Source organism: Phodopus roborovskii, unplaced genomic scaffold, assembly GCF_943737965.1.
Source record: "Phodopus roborovskii unplaced genomic scaffold, PHOROB, whole genome shotgun sequence".
In the NCBI taxonomy this organism is placed as follows: Eukaryota; Metazoa; Chordata; class Mammalia; order Rodentia; family Cricetidae; genus Phodopus; species Phodopus roborovskii.
This window is the reverse complement of record NW_026125295.1, coordinates 22,009,861-22,027,516: the sequence shown is the minus strand read 5'-3', so window position 1 is coordinate 22,027,516 and position 17,656 is coordinate 22,009,861. Positions and strand designations below refer to the sequence as shown.

General features: G+C 49.4%; 1 protein-coding gene across 1 annotated transcript in view; it reads right to left on the bottom strand.

Moving 5' to 3' along the window:
• Positions 1-3,507: 3,507 nt before the first annotated feature.
• Mras (muscle RAS oncogene homolog) overlaps positions 3,508-17,656 on the bottom strand; it is a 48,737-nt gene continuing 34,588 nt past the window's right edge. The window contains exons 3-6 of the mRNA XM_051206441.1: positions 10,133-10,286; positions 8,899-8,998; positions 7,655-7,734; positions 3,508-6,517 (exon numbers count right to left, since the gene is read on the bottom strand). Of these exons, the coding sequence (XP_051062398.1) occupies positions 6,418-6,517; positions 7,655-7,734; positions 8,899-8,998; positions 10,133-10,286 (434 nt within the window). The 3' untranslated portion in view covers positions 3,508-6,417. The remainder of the gene's footprint in view (positions 6,518-7,654; positions 7,735-8,898; positions 8,999-10,132; positions 10,287-17,656) is intronic.

The following is a 17,656-nucleotide window of genomic DNA, read 5'->3' as shown; positions in this document are numbered from 1 at the left end:
TGATTTATTTTATAGACATTAGGTATCACCATTGTGCCACCAGCTCCTTCTCTGGGAAGGAATATAGATGTAAAAAATGAAATGTCACTGCAGTTTGTGACCAGCCTCAAAGGCAACCCACTTTAATGAAAATATGAGTTGCTTTGAGGCTGGGAATCTAGGTCAGTGGTAGCATTCCTGGGTTCCCTTCCAGAACTACCATAAACACACACACACACATACATATCACATACACCACACACACACACCACACCATATACACACATACCACACACACTACACACACCACACACACACAAACATACACACATATTACACACACACCACACACACACATACCACACACACACCATATACATCACACACACATATAACACACATATACAGACACCACACACACACACAACACACATATACACACCACACACACACTCACAACACGCATATACACACCACACACACACATACCACACACATACCACACATATTCAGACAACACACATATACGCACCACATACACACATACCACACATATACAGACACCACACACACACACAGTGACGATTGCCACAGTGGGGAAGGAGGTAGGTGAGTCACATGGGTCACTCGCTGGGTCGTGTAGGGGAACTGGGAGAATGGCAGTTTGACCCATCCCCTCCTGCAGGATGCCGTGGGAGGGCTTGCAGGGACATGCCCACTCAGTTAACAATTGTGTCAGCGTTTCTTCAGAGTAGCTGGGTCTTCACTCCTTTCGTTTCCCCTCCTGTTCTCTGAGGCTGTGTGAAGCTGCCAGAAGAGCACGGCATCCATCATAGAGAGAGCTCTTGATTGTCACTCAAAGCAGTACCCAAGGTCCAGGGAGAATCTGACAGCACGTGACTGTCACAGACCCGGAGAAGTGCACGAGTAGCTACTGTTTTGCATATGATTTCACGGTATCAGCCACCACTTTGCTGGGTGGGGTCTTTGGTTCCAGATGACCTGAGCATCGTCAGCCAATGGGACCACAGCTGCTTAGCAGATGAGAGCAATCCCTCTTTATTTCCACAGTGTAGAAGCTTTGACTTTTTACCCACACTTCCCTAATTTGGTCATTCACAAACCACGGGGAGCATTAGAGGACCATGAAGGCCTTGTCAAACCCAGAGTGCAGGGCTTCAGCTCAGCAGACAGGACAAGGCAGGGTAATGGACATTTTAATAAATAGCCTGCTGATGTGGAAGCCACTGCTCTAGAGGACATGATGGCAAACGCTTGTCCAGGATCCTACCTCCATTTGTCGGCCCAGGCATCGATCTCAGAATCGAAAGAAAGATGGCTTGCATGAGCCTGGTCAGCTGCACTCTACTCTGAAGGCAAAGTAAGTTCTTTGCCTACTGTGAACTCATCCCATTTTGTGCTTAAATGTTCACCTAAGCATAGTAATGAGCTATTTGGCATGATACTGAAGCCCCAGAAGCTACAGAGAATGGAAATCCTGGGAATGAGAACATCCCTCGCTTGCTGAGAATGCTCTACCCTTTATCTAGATGCTTGAAGGATTCCTAGCCTAGATGGCAGATGGTCAGATTTCACCAATGCAAGATCATTGGCTGCTTTTTCTCTCTATTTCTTCCTTCCTTTTCTTTCTCCCTTCCTCCCTTTCTTTCCTTTCTCTCTTCCTTACTTTCCTTTCTTTCCTTCTATTTTTTGGATAAGGTCCTACTATATAACCCTTGCTAGTCTGGAATTCACTGCATAGACCTGGCTGGCCTCTAGACTCAGTTTTCTGCATGCTTATGCCTTCTGGGTGCTGGGATTAAAGGTGTGCAGACTCACGATGAGCATTGCCCACACTTTAGGAAAAATCCAAGAGTTAAAAATGATAATAATAACAAAAAACCTGGAGAGAGCCCATTTGTCCTTTGTGCAAAATCTTCCTCTAATCGATGGTTATTGCGCTGCCTACGGGACATTTCTGAGTTCATGTTGTCACTAGGCAGACTCCTGAGGCTGTTTGCAGCCAAGTCTTCCTCTAGAGCAGTGGTTCTCAACCTTCCTAATGCTGTGACAGTTCCTCATTTGTGGTGACCCCCAACCATAACATTATTTTCATTGCTACTTCATAACTGTAATTTTGCTACTGTTATGAATCATAATGTAAATATCTGTTTTCTGATGGTCTTAGGCAATCCCTGTGAGTGGATATGGAAGAGCTCGGCCCAGAGGCAGTGAACCCGGACTGAATTTCTTCTAGGGCGATGCTGCTCAAGTCACCGTACACACAAATCACAAAGACTCCGATTTGGGGGCCTAATGACAGGGCCCAGGTCTGCTGTCAGTAAGTTGCAGGGTGATGACAATGTTGATGTCTGTGACAGCTGGGCCCTTTGACCCACCGCCTCTTCAAAAGAAATCAGAGTGGACTCTTCAAACGGTCCTTCTGGAGTTGGAAAAGTGTGTGCTGTGCAAACATGGGGACCTGAGTTCCAGCACCTGTGCAAAAGCTGGGTGAGCAGCATACTGCCATCACTGAACTGTTGAGGCAGAGGCAGCCTGGTCCTTGGAGTTAATTGGTCAGCCCAGCCTAGAGCAACTGATACATTGCTGGTTCAGTGACAGATCCTGTCTCAGAAAGGTGGAGAGCCATTGAGGAGGCCACGTGACATAGATCCTTCTATGTACAGCAGCTTGTACATGGACCACATACAGGGGGTGGGGTATGGAGGGAGACAGAGATCATGCTTTTATAGACTGAGCCTAGGAGAGAGGTCTTTACTCTTTAACAGTGATGTAACTGGTGGGTCTCCTATGTGACTGTGGTTTTCAACTAGTCAGTGGTTTTAATGTTCTCTGTGATGTTGCTGTGGGGCTCAGAACTCAGTGAGTGTCCAGTATCAAGTGAAGGAATGCATTCGGCTGCTCTTCTCTGCAGCTGATGACCATCTATCTGCTCAGTGTTCATGTGTAATGACATCGCCCACCTTGGCATTCCTGTAAAATAAGGGTGGAGGGTGGGGTAGACAGAGTGGGAGCCGTAAGTTCATAAATTTACCCCAGACCCCTTTGCTGGCCATGTTGAGAATGAACTATGGGGATATGAGAACAAGACATGAACAAAGGCACCATCGGCTCAAAGGTCAGCCGTGGGGACATTGGGAAAGGGTAGATTCTAGATATAGTTTGCAGGGAGAATTCAATAGTCTTTGCTTACAGGATGGGGTTGGGGTGGATAAATGCCAAGTTCAAGACTTTGGGGTTGGGAGCTGGAACAAGGAACTGGGTGAACAGTCATGGGGGGGGGGGGTCAGGAATACCATTTTGAATATAAGAAGTTTCCCACAACTGACAGAGGGGCAGATGGTATGCCGCTGATGAAGTGGGCTCTTACAGGAGATGCCCCTGGCCACCAGTGGGCTTCCTTTGTACTTCAGGTTCAAGCCTGAGGCCGTGCTCTGGAAGAGGTGTTTGGGTAAAGGACTGATACATACAAAACTAGGAGTATTTGAGCAAGAGGAAATGACAGCATTTCTCATTGTTTCTTTATTAATAAGGAAAGATACACAAAGACTCGATAAAAAGTTACATAAAAGACTCAAGCATCAAAACATCTAGGCATCACTCTCGTTTCAGAGACAATGGCCACCAGCTAATACTGTCACTCAAAGGGCTCAGTGTTTCAAGTATCTGGCATTCTAGGGAAACCCCAGCCAATGTGGAGTTTCCACCCAGGTGAGCTTCTAAAGGAGGGGACCCCTCTGTGACCCTGGACTTCGTGTAGCAGGTCTGAGGGGCTTTGGGGTTGGAGCTGCCAGGGTTAGCAGGTCACATCTCCTGGCAGGCAAGACAGGCTACACTCACTGAATCAGGTATTCTCACAGCAAGAGCCATGGGGAGGTGGGACAGGAGGGGAAACATCCAGATGTCCCCAGTGTGGCAAAGTGCTTGGGAAGGAAGTAGCCATGGCATAGCCCCATTCTGGGGGGAGAGGGGATGGCTAGGGGGGAGGAAAGGAGCCTATAAGGAGGTGTCAGTAAGGGAGAAAACCTGGGCTCACAATAGAGGGGGAGGGGGAGGGGATTCCAGGGAGGGCGTACACCAGGGGATTTGATGGGAACACACATTTCTGAAACACCAGAGGGAACCTCAGAATGACAACTTGTCTATAGACCTAGAGGGTTCCCAGTCACCTGGTGTTGTGGCCAACCAGGTTTCCAGGCTGTCTTTCCTCGTGGGCTGGTGATGGAGGTGTGCTGAGTGTACCTTACTTGGCCTCTCTGGAAACTCTGTCAAAGGCTCATTTCTAACTCTGGAGTGTTACATATCCAGCTCATTTTCTGGAGAAGTGGGGTTCTGGGAGATGAGAGCTTACCAGGAGCCCTGAATAAGAGACTGTAGAAGGCCTGCCAGATGTTGGTCAGTATGGAGTCAGTTTAGAAGGGATGCCCTGGATGACAGGCCTGGATGCACCTCCTCTTCTGAGAGGCACAGGAATGCTGGGAGCCTCCCTTCTAGTTACCTGTGTGACTCGGGGCTCTGGTCTAGGCAACTGCTCTACTTCCAGTGAGAATTCCCACTTGACACAGTGGAGGTTGCTCCAGAGAGGCAGGGGTGTGCTGGTGGCGGGTGGCGGGTGGCAGGAGATGGGGCCTTTCTGGCAGTGGCTGCTGCCCTGAGTGCAGGGCCTTTTGCTTCTGCATTCTGTGCGGAGCTGGACCTCACTTCTATTTGTCCCACTCTCTCTAGGTGGCAGCTGCTGTGGGTACAGCTCAGCCTGGAGAAAGCCTGGTCCTTTTAGTGTTGAAAAACCATAGATACTATAGGATCCGGGATATGGTGAGATACCTCATCTGGAATGTTCTTTGGTATCCTTTCTAGGAACAGAAAAAGTGGGGCTCGGGGGAAGGCATCTGACAAGAAGTTTCATCTTTAGCTGCCAATCATTTCCCTCTGTAGCAGAACTGTCCTTTGGGCGGGTTTTCTGTGATGATGACCCTGTTTAGGACTTTCTGGGTGGGAAAAGAACCACGAGGCTGGACATCCACTTGGTGCCCCCTTGCCTCGGCTTTCTTTCCACGAGTTTCTTTCTCCAGAGTGGCCCAGCACAGTGAGCTGGCAAACGACCCCACTAGCTTCCGCCCCTCCCACAGGGGGCACCCTGGCTCAGCTGTTACCCCACTCAGATCCCAGCTGGAAAAACCCAATCTTTGCCCCAGCAGCAGAACCACAGGGAGGGTGCATCGTGGAAGGAGAGGGGTGTCCCTGATGGAATAAATGTGTGGATTGTGTTGTCAGCTCAACTCTCCTTTCCCCTTTGACCTAAGACAGAGAGGGCAAGGAAAGTGTGCACCAAAAGAAAGTCGTACTACTGATGCCAGGAGGGTTGTGTGCTCACGGGCTGGCCGCCGACTCACATGGAAATGGCTTCAGGCCCTGGTGCTTCGGTGATTACAGTATCGGGTGCTTTCAGGTCAGAGCCATCAAAGACAACAGCTTTCTGGATGGTGTCACTTTTACCTCCTTGAGCATGCCATGTTTGTGTCAGAGGCACAGCAACACACAGGATGTGAGCAAGCAAGAAGGAACACATCTGAGAAGCCCAGGTCCCTGTCGCATCTGAAGGCAGAATGTACCTACTGCCTGAAAAGCAAATGAGCACTGTGCAAAGCCAGCCACTCGCCTCACCCACTTTGAGGATGAGGAAATCCCTCTAGGGGTGCGATGGTCCCAGCTAGCTCTCCCTTCCATGGCGGTGGGGGTGTGGGCGTAGCAGTGAGGGCATTTCTACTCTCTGCATTTTCAACCTCCACATGAACCGTCTCCCTCTCTCCAGTCTCTGGGGCCTGTTTGCTTCCTGGGCTCTGCCAAGGCCTCCACTACCCTCCGCCATCTCAGTCATCCAGCCTGGCTGGAGTTTGGCACTGCTAGGAACTCTCGGTTAAAAAGACAAGAGCACTGTTCCAGACACTAGCTGAGAGGTCTGCCAAAGCCCCAGGCTTCACCGGGCAGTGGGCACAGACCTCTTTAATAAAATAATCATTACTCAAATAATTTAAAAATCTACAAAAGACACCAGAGCTCAGACACTGGGGATGGGGATGGACGGGGAGGAAACTTGTTCATGGCTTGTCTGGTATATCGGATGTGGATAAACACTTCCACAGCAAACCAGCCCTTTCTACTTAACAGAGACAACACAGCCACCAAGACACTGGGAACAGGGCTCAATCAACACGCAAAGGGCTTGGAAGCCGCTGCTCTCCTGGGAGAGGTGGCAAAGCCAAACCCTGTCTGCTCCTGCCCATCCTCCCTCGCTCCCTTCCTGTGCCCAGTCCAGAGCCAAGGGTTGTGGTTAGAAGTGATTCTCAGTGCAATTAGGCAGTGAGCTGGTCCCGGGGGCTGGCAGTTCATGGTTGCTATGCCCAGGGTTTCAGGCTGTCACAAGATCACACACTGAAGTTTGTGAGTGCCAGTGGCCCGGTCCCCTCGCCATTTTGCTTTCTTCTTTTTCTTCTGGCTTTTCTCTGGAATCTGTTGCCTGTTGAACAACGAAGGACAGAAAGACAAAGTCAGACCAAGCTTTTTCTCCTCTGTCCCCTCTCTGTGACTCCTGGGATGGAGGCAAGGCTGTGAAGCATCCCGTGTGAGACTGGAGAGGAAGGGGAGGGGAAACCAGAGCCACCTGACTGGAAATCAATGACAGTAGGTGTTGACTAGTTTATTTAGATCGTAAGCACCGTCGTGTTTTTCTATGTTTCATATTTCAGATTAAAAAAAAAAACTGGACAACTGAGTACAAAAGTCTTTTACATGGTCTCTGTTAACATCCCCTAGGTCTAAAGGTACCTTTGCTGCTACGGGTCCATAAGCAGTACACGGCAGCTTGGTGAGCACATCACTTGCACCAAACCCGACTGCCAACACAAACACGAAGTAAGGCTGCACCGAGGAATCATGATGAGATCAGGCTGCAGAGTGTGCAGGGATGTAGGCAGGGGTGTGCACGTGGCAGGGGACCAAGAGGTGGTCAACAAGGGGCACCCTTACAAGGTTAGATCTGAGTCACAGCCGACCAACAGGCTCTGAGTCACCCACACAAGGTACTGAAGACAGGGGTTTAACTGTTGGGAACATTAAGGGTTTAGAATACCCACTTGGTGGTGGCAGGGAAACCAGCCAGGAGGCAACTTCGGTCATCCAACATGAAGTGAGTAGGGTTTTAAAGGAATATTCAGGAGTCTGTTCTTGGGGCTGCTGGCACTTGAAAACCCACAGGCTGTGAGTCTGGGAACACACACACACACACACACCGTGTCTCTGAGCCCAGGAACCACAATTGGCTGTTCTGGGGCACAGCAAGGGGCCTGGTCTTTGCTGTGTGGGATATGTTGAAATCTCGGAATTCTGAGAGGACCAGGACCTCTGATCCTGCATGCCTGCAACCTCCACACCCAAGCCCATTATATCTGGGGGCAGTGTATAGTAGAGGTAAGGGAAGGAGGAAAATGCAAAGAGATACAAGAAATAGCAACCTAGGCTTGGGTCTGCCCAGGCTCCTGGCCTAGCACAGGATCTGTGTTCCTCCTATATTACAGTTGCAACATGGCTTGTCCCCTTCCACCACAGAGGCCATTGCCAGAGGGGGCGCAGCTGTCAGGGAGGGTACAACACTTACCTAATTACTCTAACGAGGTCATGGAAGGCTTTGTCCACGTTGAGAGGTGGGTCCTTGGCACTGGTTTCTATATACGGGATCTGGAAGGCAAAGCTCATATTGGGCACCATGACCACAAAGCCCTCTTGAACCTTTAAAATAGACTCTAGAGGATCTGAGGATTGGACAGAACCCCACAAGGCCCTGGGACTTCTTGCGTTGCAAGGCCAGAGAGTGTCACTAATGGCTTCTCTAACTCCTTCCTGTTCTCTAGTCACAGAGGTACTTAATAGTTCCCTAGGATAGAATCCAGATAGTCTTTTTATTCTCGGGAGCAAACTGCTACGCTTCCCACGCTGAGGCATACTGTGGTCCCCTTCATCCCTCTTTAGGGGTTGACCTCTGACCGTTTCCCTGGGCTCCTACATAGATGTGTCAACTTCAGACTAACTGTAATTGACTTTGCTTATTGCCTGTCTCCATCATTAAAGGTAAACACCAAAAGGCACGGAACTCTTGTTCCCCAGGACCCAGGAAGATGGGAAGGCAAACAGGCAAAACTAGCTTCCAGCATGCCTTTCTTTACAGGTAGGGTAGGCCAGTGAGCAGAGACAGGGCTACCTTGCAGCAGACTTTCCAGCTAGCAGGCCAGTGCACTATGCCAATATGGGGATGGGGAAGAGAGACGTGACCCAGCACTATCCAGAGGGTGAGCACATGGCAATGAACTCAGGAAGCTAACATGCTGAAGCGACCTCAGTGTTAATGTTTGTCAGGTGGGGACAATGACGCCTAGGGCTGCAAGGGTAGAGGACTTGATACCCATGCTCCCCCATTACAGTGCTGGGCACAGGATGGGCTCAGTGAACAGAGCAGATTGCCATCATTCAGCAGGTGCTAGCTCCTAAGCCAGAGAGCTACTACCTCTGCATGGCCCAGTGATGGCCATGTGCAGAGCAGCCCTCAGCCAGGAATGCACCAAATAACACAGCTTCTGGGCCTCTCTGAAGGAAGCTGTCCACCCCCGCCCCAGAGACTCTTATGGCTGCAGAGGCTGCTCTTTTGCTGGTCTGCTGCTCCTTTCAAATAATATCCTGTCGCGTTGTACCCTGTGGCCTCTCTATAGAGCCTAGTGCTCAGGAGGCAGCCTTAGTCCCATTTCCAAAGACCAGCACTGCAGGAAGGATGACATACAGACTTTCACACATAGCCCTGAGGCTGGAACACACACACACACACACACACACACACACACACACCCCTACATTGTGTTTGGTCGCCATTTCTTTTCCTTGCTCCCTGGTGATTTTCCTCAGGTGCATCAAATCCACCTTGTTGGCCACGAGGATCATTGGGAATGACTCCCTGGGAAGCAAAACAACAGCCAAGTGAGATTCATCTTCCTGCATTACCAACTCAAGGTGATGCCAACAGGACTTTGTGCCATGCCACCCCACAGGAACTCTCCAATGGGTCTCCTCGTTTCCAGAGGAGAAAAGAGCTTGGAAAGAAGGAGCTTGGAGTCCGTTGCAAGGCCAGGGTTGAGGCTGGCCTAAGGCTGTTGGTGAGGGGGTCTGGCTTCCCAGACACAGAGCTCTCCAATGCTCTGATACATGTAAAGCTACTGCAGCCCTCAGTCAGGGCTCATGAATAGCACCAGGGACAGGAGCTGGTACTGCACAAATGCCAGCTGCAAACTAAGGATGGCTTAGAGAAGAGGGAAGTACAGGATGGAGAGGCATGCCCCATAAGCATCTTACTGGCATGTGAACCAAACCAAACATCAGCCCCATGGCATTCTGAGCAATATCAGATATTTTCATAGGGGGAAAAATCCTGTGATTTGAAACTTGAAATTTGTAATTGAAAAATATGCTACCTTTTTATTTCCTTGATTAGCAAGTAATTTAAGACTTCCCCTACCACTGACCCACTGAGGACATCTTTTTTTGCGGTCCATATATATTCATGGGCTGAATGCACAACAACTAATCACAACTTGCTCTGCATGAGCTCGTCCCTCTGCCAGGTAAAGTTACAAGTCCTTTCCTGTGGAATGGTTATTGACTGGATTTCTCCATCTTTACTGGGATTTATCCAAGCTTGTTGTTCTCCTTCATTTAGTTTTTCTTCCTGCATTGTTTCTTTGACTGGCAGTGTGAGATGGGCTTTAATGAGTGACTTGTAAATCTTGTAGTCAAATGCAATTTAACCAATTTCAGTGTGTTCTGGAGAGGAAATCCACTTTTCTTTGCATATAATGCAATTTGGTTAAATTGGACTTGGAAAACAAAGACGTTACCAATGATTCCTTGATCGAGGGAGAGTTTATAAAATAGGAGGGGCATGAGCCTTGGAGCCTTGGGAGCAGCTTAGGCACCAAGAAAGAGTCAAGGGAGACCTTAGAGGAGCAATGGGGAGATCTGTAGGGGAGCGAGGGGAAGGGAGAGGGAGGATTGTGCTTTCGCAAGCCGGGAACAAGAACAGTGCTGCCCTCACCTGTCCTTGACACGCAGAATGAGCTGATGAAAACGGTCCACGTGCTCGAAGCTGGCCTTGTCAGTGACGGAGTACACGATGAGGAAGCCGTCGCCAGTTCGCATGTATTGTTCCCGCATGGCACTGAACTCCTCCTGCCCTGCTGTGTCTAGAACTGGAGAGGAATTAGGTCACTCGGGGGCTGCCCTTGATCCCACTGGAGCCACTAAAGACTGTAGAACCCCCAGGCTACTGCAGCTCAGTCTGAGCTGTCTGTCCTCCAGGGAGGACAGCAGCCACCTCAGACGCGGCTTCAGTGTAAGGATCTGCCTGGCTCATTTCAGCCTCTGTGCTCAGGGGACCACAATGCTATGGCCCAAGGACAAGCCTCACGAAGTCACAAGCCCCTCTGGAAAACCCCTGAGCTGGGCTTGGATTCCTGGTTTAGCCCTTACAAACCGGGGTTCTCTGGGGTGTGCCTGACTCTCAGCACCCCATTTCCTCCACCTGAGGCCTGCAGGTGGGGAAAGGGCCAAAGAAAGCAGCCCAGTCAGGAGGGCCTGTCCAAGCCCTGTATGGACAGGTACATGCAGGCCTTGAGAAAAGGACAGCCTCCAGGAGTCAAGGTCCACAGCCTAGGATGGAAGTGGCAGGGAGGGGCAGGAATCAGGTGTAGCTGGGGAGGTCACTGCAGACTCTGTCACTCTCATCACTCACACTGTCTGGTCCCCTGATGCTCACTCTTCCTTCCCTGAGATAGAGTACTCCTGTCTAGTTGACACCCAACCCCCAAAATACCTGCATTGTATTTGCACAATTAAAGGAGTATGCAGCCAGGCAATTTTGCCTATTAATTTAAGAAATATCCGAGCACTTACTATATGCCAGGCAGGCTGTAGGACTTTGGTTATAGGCTAAATGGGGTCAAAATCCAGTAGTGAAGCAGATAAGCAATTGAATGGCTGATGTAGCTTTACCAGAGGTAAATACTCTGTAGAAGGCTCAATCTAGTTAGTGGAAGGGTGGCTGCAGCCTTTGTTGTCATTCTGGATAGGTCAAGAAGGTACCTCCCAGTAGGTGACCTTTGAACAATGACTAAATGCAGGAGGGATCAGAGCCACATGACCCCAGGAGCAACATACTAGTAGAAGAAACACCCCCAAAATCAGAGGTAGAGGTGTGGCCAACAGCTGATGGGCTGGGGGCTGGGGGAGAAGGTCATAGAGTCTGTTGTCTTACACCCTTCCTCATCCTGCGCATGATGGGGTCCAGTGACAAATGTGGGCTAATACGTGATTCAGAGAACATTGTGAAAAGGCTAGTCCAATGCTAGGGGGTCAGGGGACAAGCCTCCACTGGAAGCAGGGAACTAGTTAGGAGGTCCATGGATAATTCAAGCAAGATGTGATGGGTGTGGCTGGAGCACAGTTGGGAAGAGCAGTGACAAGACCCTGAACACTTTCTAAGACTCAGCTGAACTGAGGATGCCACCGGGCCCTGAGCTCAGCAACTGAGGTGAAGAAGACAGTTTGTGGGGCTCAGTTTCTCACATGAGTTGCTGAGCCTGGCAAACTCCATGCAACACCTCAAGTCAGATCCTGAGAAGAAAAGAGGGGAGGGTAGCTGGGTGTTGGTGGCTCATGCCTTTAATCTCAGCACTCAGGAGGCAGAAGCAGGCAGATCTCTGTGAGTTCGAGACCAGCCTGGTCTACAAGAGCTAGTTCCAGGACAGGCTCCAAAGAAAGTCACAGAGAAACCCTATCTCAAAAAAAAAAAAAAAAAAAAAAAAGAAAGAAAGAAAGAAAGAAAGAAAAGAAAAGAAAGAAAAAGAGGAAAGGGGAGGGATACTCATGTATCCCTGTGGACAGGTGACAAGGAAGCCACAGAATGAGGAATCTGGGGACCCCCAGAATTCTACTTCTTAGGTAGCCTGGATTCCTCCAGTTCTACCTTTCTCCCTCCCTAAGTAAACCATACTCTAAGTGCCCGTCAGAAGTGGTATAATTGGCTTATGTGCATGGGACGAGATGAATGTGAGCAGAAGTCACTGTACTAATATTGTAGTTGATATAGTCAGACTTAGAAGCTACGTATTATCAAAAAAGCTAGAGATCATTCAAAAATTAAAGCTCAATCCGAATCTGAAAATAAAAGAGACTCCCCTGAAGCCCAACATGGTGGCACACACCTGTAATCCCAGCACTTGGGAGGTGGATGCAGAAGGAGTAAGAGTTCAAGGCCAGCCTGGGCTACATAGGAAGTTCAAGGTCAACCTGGGCTACAAGACAGTCTATCTTCAAAACATCAATAACACAAAAACCCTCTGGAAAGGGAAATACTCATATCTAACATTGCAGGAGCATTCCCATACTTTCTAAAAGAATTCTGGGAGAATGCAAATCATTAAAGTGAACACTAAGTCCAGGGAAGAGAAGGATGAGTGGCATTATAAATGGTGTCAGGTAGGCAAATATTTGAATAAAGATAACGCTTGTTGCTCAATTAGGAAGACTGTGGAAGCCAGGCTTGGTGGTTGGGTCTGCCCCCTCTGCTACTTAAGAGGTGGGAGGACGGGAAATTTAAGGTGAGATCAGGCAACTAAGCAAGACCCTGCCTCAAAATAAATGGGCAGAGGGGGTCTGGGATGCAGCTGGGTGGTAGAGCACTGGACAGGCAAGGGTGAGGTCCCAGGTTAGAGCTGCAGCAGCACAAATACGAAGCAAGAGAATGCGTGATAAGTTAGTACTAAAATCTATGATGATCTATGTGTGAGCGACGGGACCATGGAAAGGTAATTGGTTACAAGTCAAACAGACCTAACCAGCAAGTTCAACATCTGGAGGGCTCTGAAATGTTTTATTTCCAAATATAGAAATGTCTAAAATCTGAAGCAATTCTGAAATTAAAAAAAAAAAAATCTTGGGAAGAAAAGAAAAATCCTAGTTTAAATTTTAAAAATTATTTTTGTTTTGAATTTGTGTGTGTGTGTTGGTATGTTCACACGAGTGCAGTGCGCAGAGGCCAGAAGGAGACATCAGATCCCCTGGAGCTGAGGTTACAGGCTCTTGTGAACTCTCCATCATGAGTGCTGGGTACTCAACTCAGGTCCTGTGCAAGAACAGTACACGCTCTTAACCTCTGAGCCATCTCCCAGCCTCAATAATGCTGGTCTTAAGCGATGTCCTTATTCTGGCAATGGTGAAGGGATATTTAAGTCTGCCTGAAGTTTGCTTTGTCTGGGAAGAGACTGCAGATTCTGATTATGTCCTGATGCTGATAGAAAAACAAGTCGGCATGCTCTTATGTGTATACAATAGCTCTGAGAAACAGAAATAAAGCATTGGACTTCCTAGTCAATGCAAGAGATAAAGGGAGAACAAAGCATATTGGGACAATATGCAACAAGGCAAAAACAAACCTAATAAAAAGTAGCCATGAAACAAGATGGCAGAAATCAAAATTCCAATGGCATTCTGCACAGAACTAGGGGGGAAAAAATCCTAAAATTCACAGGGAGACAATTCTCAAAAGTAGAATTGGAAAGTGTATGTTGTCATCAACAATGGGGGAAATGAAAGTTAGGAGTTACCGAAATCCTATCTTCCTCCAGCCAAAATGGCTGTCATCAAGCCACTGGCACCAATGGCACCAAACACTGGCAAAGATGCAGGTACCAGGAGCCATACACACTGCCGTTGGAACAGAAATGGTGCTGCCACTATGAAAATCCACGGGGATTGTTCGAAAGGCTAAGAATGGAACAAGCCCAGCATGGCCCAGCCATATCAACCCTGAGTACATACCGGAGTGAGTCTAAACCTTTTCCGTACTACATGAAAGGCTGTTGTTTGCAGGAAAAATGGAAATAGAAACCATCCCCCTAAGTGAGACAAGGCAGATTCGGAAAGATGAAGATCACATTGTGCCTCATGTACGTCAGGGGTGGTGTCACACTCAGGAGACAGAGGCAGGGAAACTCTCAGTTTGAGGCCAGCCTGGTCTATGCCAGGAGATTCTATCACTCTGTGCGTGTGCGTGTGTGTGCGTGTATGTGTGTGTGTGTGAAGGAGACAATTGGGAAAGAGAAAAAAGCAGCGGGGGGATAAGAGAGGATAATGGGAGTAATTACATGTACATATGAAAGTGTCATAACAAGGCCCATTATTTTGTATGCTTTATGCTAATAATATTTAAATAACAATTACAGAAAACTATGAATGATGAAAACACATACAACCTGGCCTATCAATAATTGCATATAAAACTGAGGACACAAATGACTGAAAGTTATTATTCTTGGCCTGAGGAGACAATTCAGCCAGGAGGAGGTGACAAATCTCTGCTTTGACACACATACCTGCAAACACCTGGGACAGACCCCAGCCATGTCCTGCCACCCGGCCTTCCTAGGGACCCAGCTTATGCTCTCAGGAAAGTTAACTCTGCCTGCTTCCCCTGTGATGGAGAAGACAGGAGGCCTCTGGGGACAGAAAGTGGCACTCACTGTGGGGGAAGAGGTGCTCTGCCAGTGTGTGTGCAGACGGAGGCAGGGGGAGTCCAGAGACGGAAGACCCCCGCCAGCAGGACCACGTGAAACTGCTCTAAGGCCTAGTCCACGTGCCAGCACTGCACAAGTCTCAGGTGGGTGGGCAGCCAGCTCTGATGCCAGCCAGAGTCTCTGATGTCTCTGTCAAGGCTGCCTCCTTTCCCTCCTCTTCCTCTTTCCCTTCTCTTCTTCCTTCTCCTCTTCCTTTTCTCACTTCCTTTTCCCACCTCCCTCTCCCTTCTCCTCCCCCACTCCTCCCTCCCTCCCTCATCTTCATCCAGATGTGGGCCTGGTTCCCTGGATCCAGACTAGCTGTCCAGACTCCAAACACATGCTGACGCTGTGACTTCCAACTTGAAAGCCTAATTCCCCATCGTCCCCACGGTCCCAGCTGCCCTTTGCCCAGTGGCAGACCTCTGAGGAGGTCTCCCTCGTGGGAGGTCTCAGCGCCTGACTCCCATCTCTGACTTCCTCCCTCAGTTGTTATTCTTGTGCTTCTTTTTTGGGGGGGGGGCGGGCGTTGAGACAGGGGTTTCTCTGCATTGCTTTGGAGGCTGTCCTAGAACTAGCTCTGTAGACCAGGCTGGCCTCGAACTCAGAGATCCACCTGCCTCTGTCTTCCGAGTGCTGGGATTAAAGGTGTGCTCCACTGATGCCCAACTGGCATGCTTCTTATCCTGGCTCAGCTTTACACTTTGTATGGGAGTGGCAGAGGTCAGGAGCCAGGTACCAAAGAGGGCCCAAAAAGGTGTGCAAAACACAAGGTGCATCCCCTGACTCAGGCGAGAAATGCGCTGACCTTGGTGAGCTGGCCCTTTGAACTTCAAGGGGAAGCACTAAAAGCTGACTTTTCAACTTTTCACTAATGGGGAGTCAGGGCTCCAGAGTACAGAGCAATAAAGATGCTGATTTCTGGAGATGGCACACCCATAAGGGCCCCATCTAGAGACCATTGCCTCCCTCTACCCCCATGCCTGCTGTGTGGAGGGAGGATGATCAAGCCTATTTTTCGGGCAAGTTATGTGGGGGAAACCTGAGCTTCCCTAGCTATCTATAGGTTTGCATCAAACCACATAGTGACAGGCTCGTTCCTTCCTGTCAGAACTGTGCTCGCTCTGGGTCAGGTGTGTAATAGGACAAGGCTGGGCGCACCAGCCACTCACTGTCCCTAGAAAAAAGGAATTTTTTTTTTTTTTCAGCTACCAAGCACTGGCAGGCTGTAAAAGCCAGGCCACTTGGGACTGCCTCAGGGAAGGAACCTCCAGCTGGCTCCCTGGCCCTTGGGGGAGAATTCCCTTTGGCAAGACACCAGCTCCTTCAACATGACTGCTTAAGGGCAACAGCAAGTAATATTCCACAGCTATTAGCCCACAGCTAATACTATTCCAGTCATGGTGCCTGGAGAGAGGGTACTGTGGGATAGGTTGGTGTGCAAATTGTAGGTGTGAGTGTCCATTCTTGGAAGACAGCTCCATGACTTTCGCAGTTCTGAGTGGAGCCAGGGACACTCACACCCTGATGCTGCTCTCGGGGATGGGAATGCTATAGTCGGAATATTAAATATGGCGAAGGCTTGGCTCCCAGCTGGCAGTGAAAACTTGCAGAGGTAGACCTAGGTGGAGGAAGCAGCCCTCTGGGGACAGGCCTTTGAAGAAACTCTTGTCTCTGGCCCCTCTCCTCCCCACCCCCTCACTTCCTGGCAGCCAGCCTCCTACTCTATATTCCTGTTATGGAGACATACTGCCTTACATTGGACCCAAAGTGATGGAGCTAGCAGACTGCCAACCAAGCCCTCTGAGACAGTGGAGACAATAAACCATTCTCCCTTTTAAACTGTTCTCTCGGGTATTTTTCAGTGATGAAAAAAACTACCAGACACAGAGAAGAAATTGCAGGGGGCAGCAGAGGTCTCAGTGGCATAGCCAGAACTCAGGATCATCCCGGGAGGATGGCATAGCCTGGGAGCGACCTTGGTAGCTGGGAAGAAAGAGAGACACAATGCTGGCCCACGAGCTTGATTCCATCTCAGTGGGGGGGAAAAAACTGAGGCAAGCTGAGGCTGGAAAGCTTCACAAGCTAGTGTGCCGATGACTCGTGGAGTATGTCTGAACTCATCCTTGCGTCAAGATCTTTCTGTCCCTCAGGGTCACTTGCCTGAGGGAGAAGCTAACAGCAGTATGGCCAAAGCCTGGTAACAGGCAGGTATAGCATAAAGAGAGGCTAGAGACAGACACCCTAGGCCGGCGTCACAGAAGGCCTGAGGCTGAACTTTCTATAGTCCCATTTGTCTGCACCACATTCTCCCCAGACTCTATACCTAACCCCGGCCACACATGCAGGCCTGGGAAGAGAGGACACATAGATGCATTGGCGGTTCCCTTTAGATGGGGTCCTGAGCACCAAGGGTTCTAAACACGGCCGGCCGTTACCAGCTAGCTTCCTATTCCCCTGCAACCACTACTAACTTTAATCTCACCTCCACTCTCATCTCAGAAACGAAGCCTTCTCAGAATAAATGTCATAATCCCAGCCCCCCAAAACAGCTCACATCAAGTCTGTGGACCCGCCATGCGTTGCTGTGGGATATAATTAATGTTAAGCACACCACCCCTAGCGGTAGACCTGGGGGAAGTGAAAACTCCCACACAGAAGTATGCAATTGAGGGTTCCCAGCAACACCACCTACCCAAGAGCCAAGAAGCGAAGACAGCCCAGCAACGAATGAAAGAGCGGGCAAAGCTTGGACACCGAGTGTCAGCCACAAGTGGAACACCGCAACTCACCGAACCCTGCAAGCACTGAAGCCATTCACAAAGACTCGTGCTGTGTAATCCCACACATATAAGATGCGAGAGTACAGAAATACACGAGGACAGAGAGTAGACCAGAGAGTTTGGGTCTGGAGGAGGGAGGATGAGGAGTGGCTGCTCACGTACGACTGTTTGGGTGTGTATGGGGGTGGGGAGATGGAAAGGTTCAGGAATTGATGGCTGTAATTC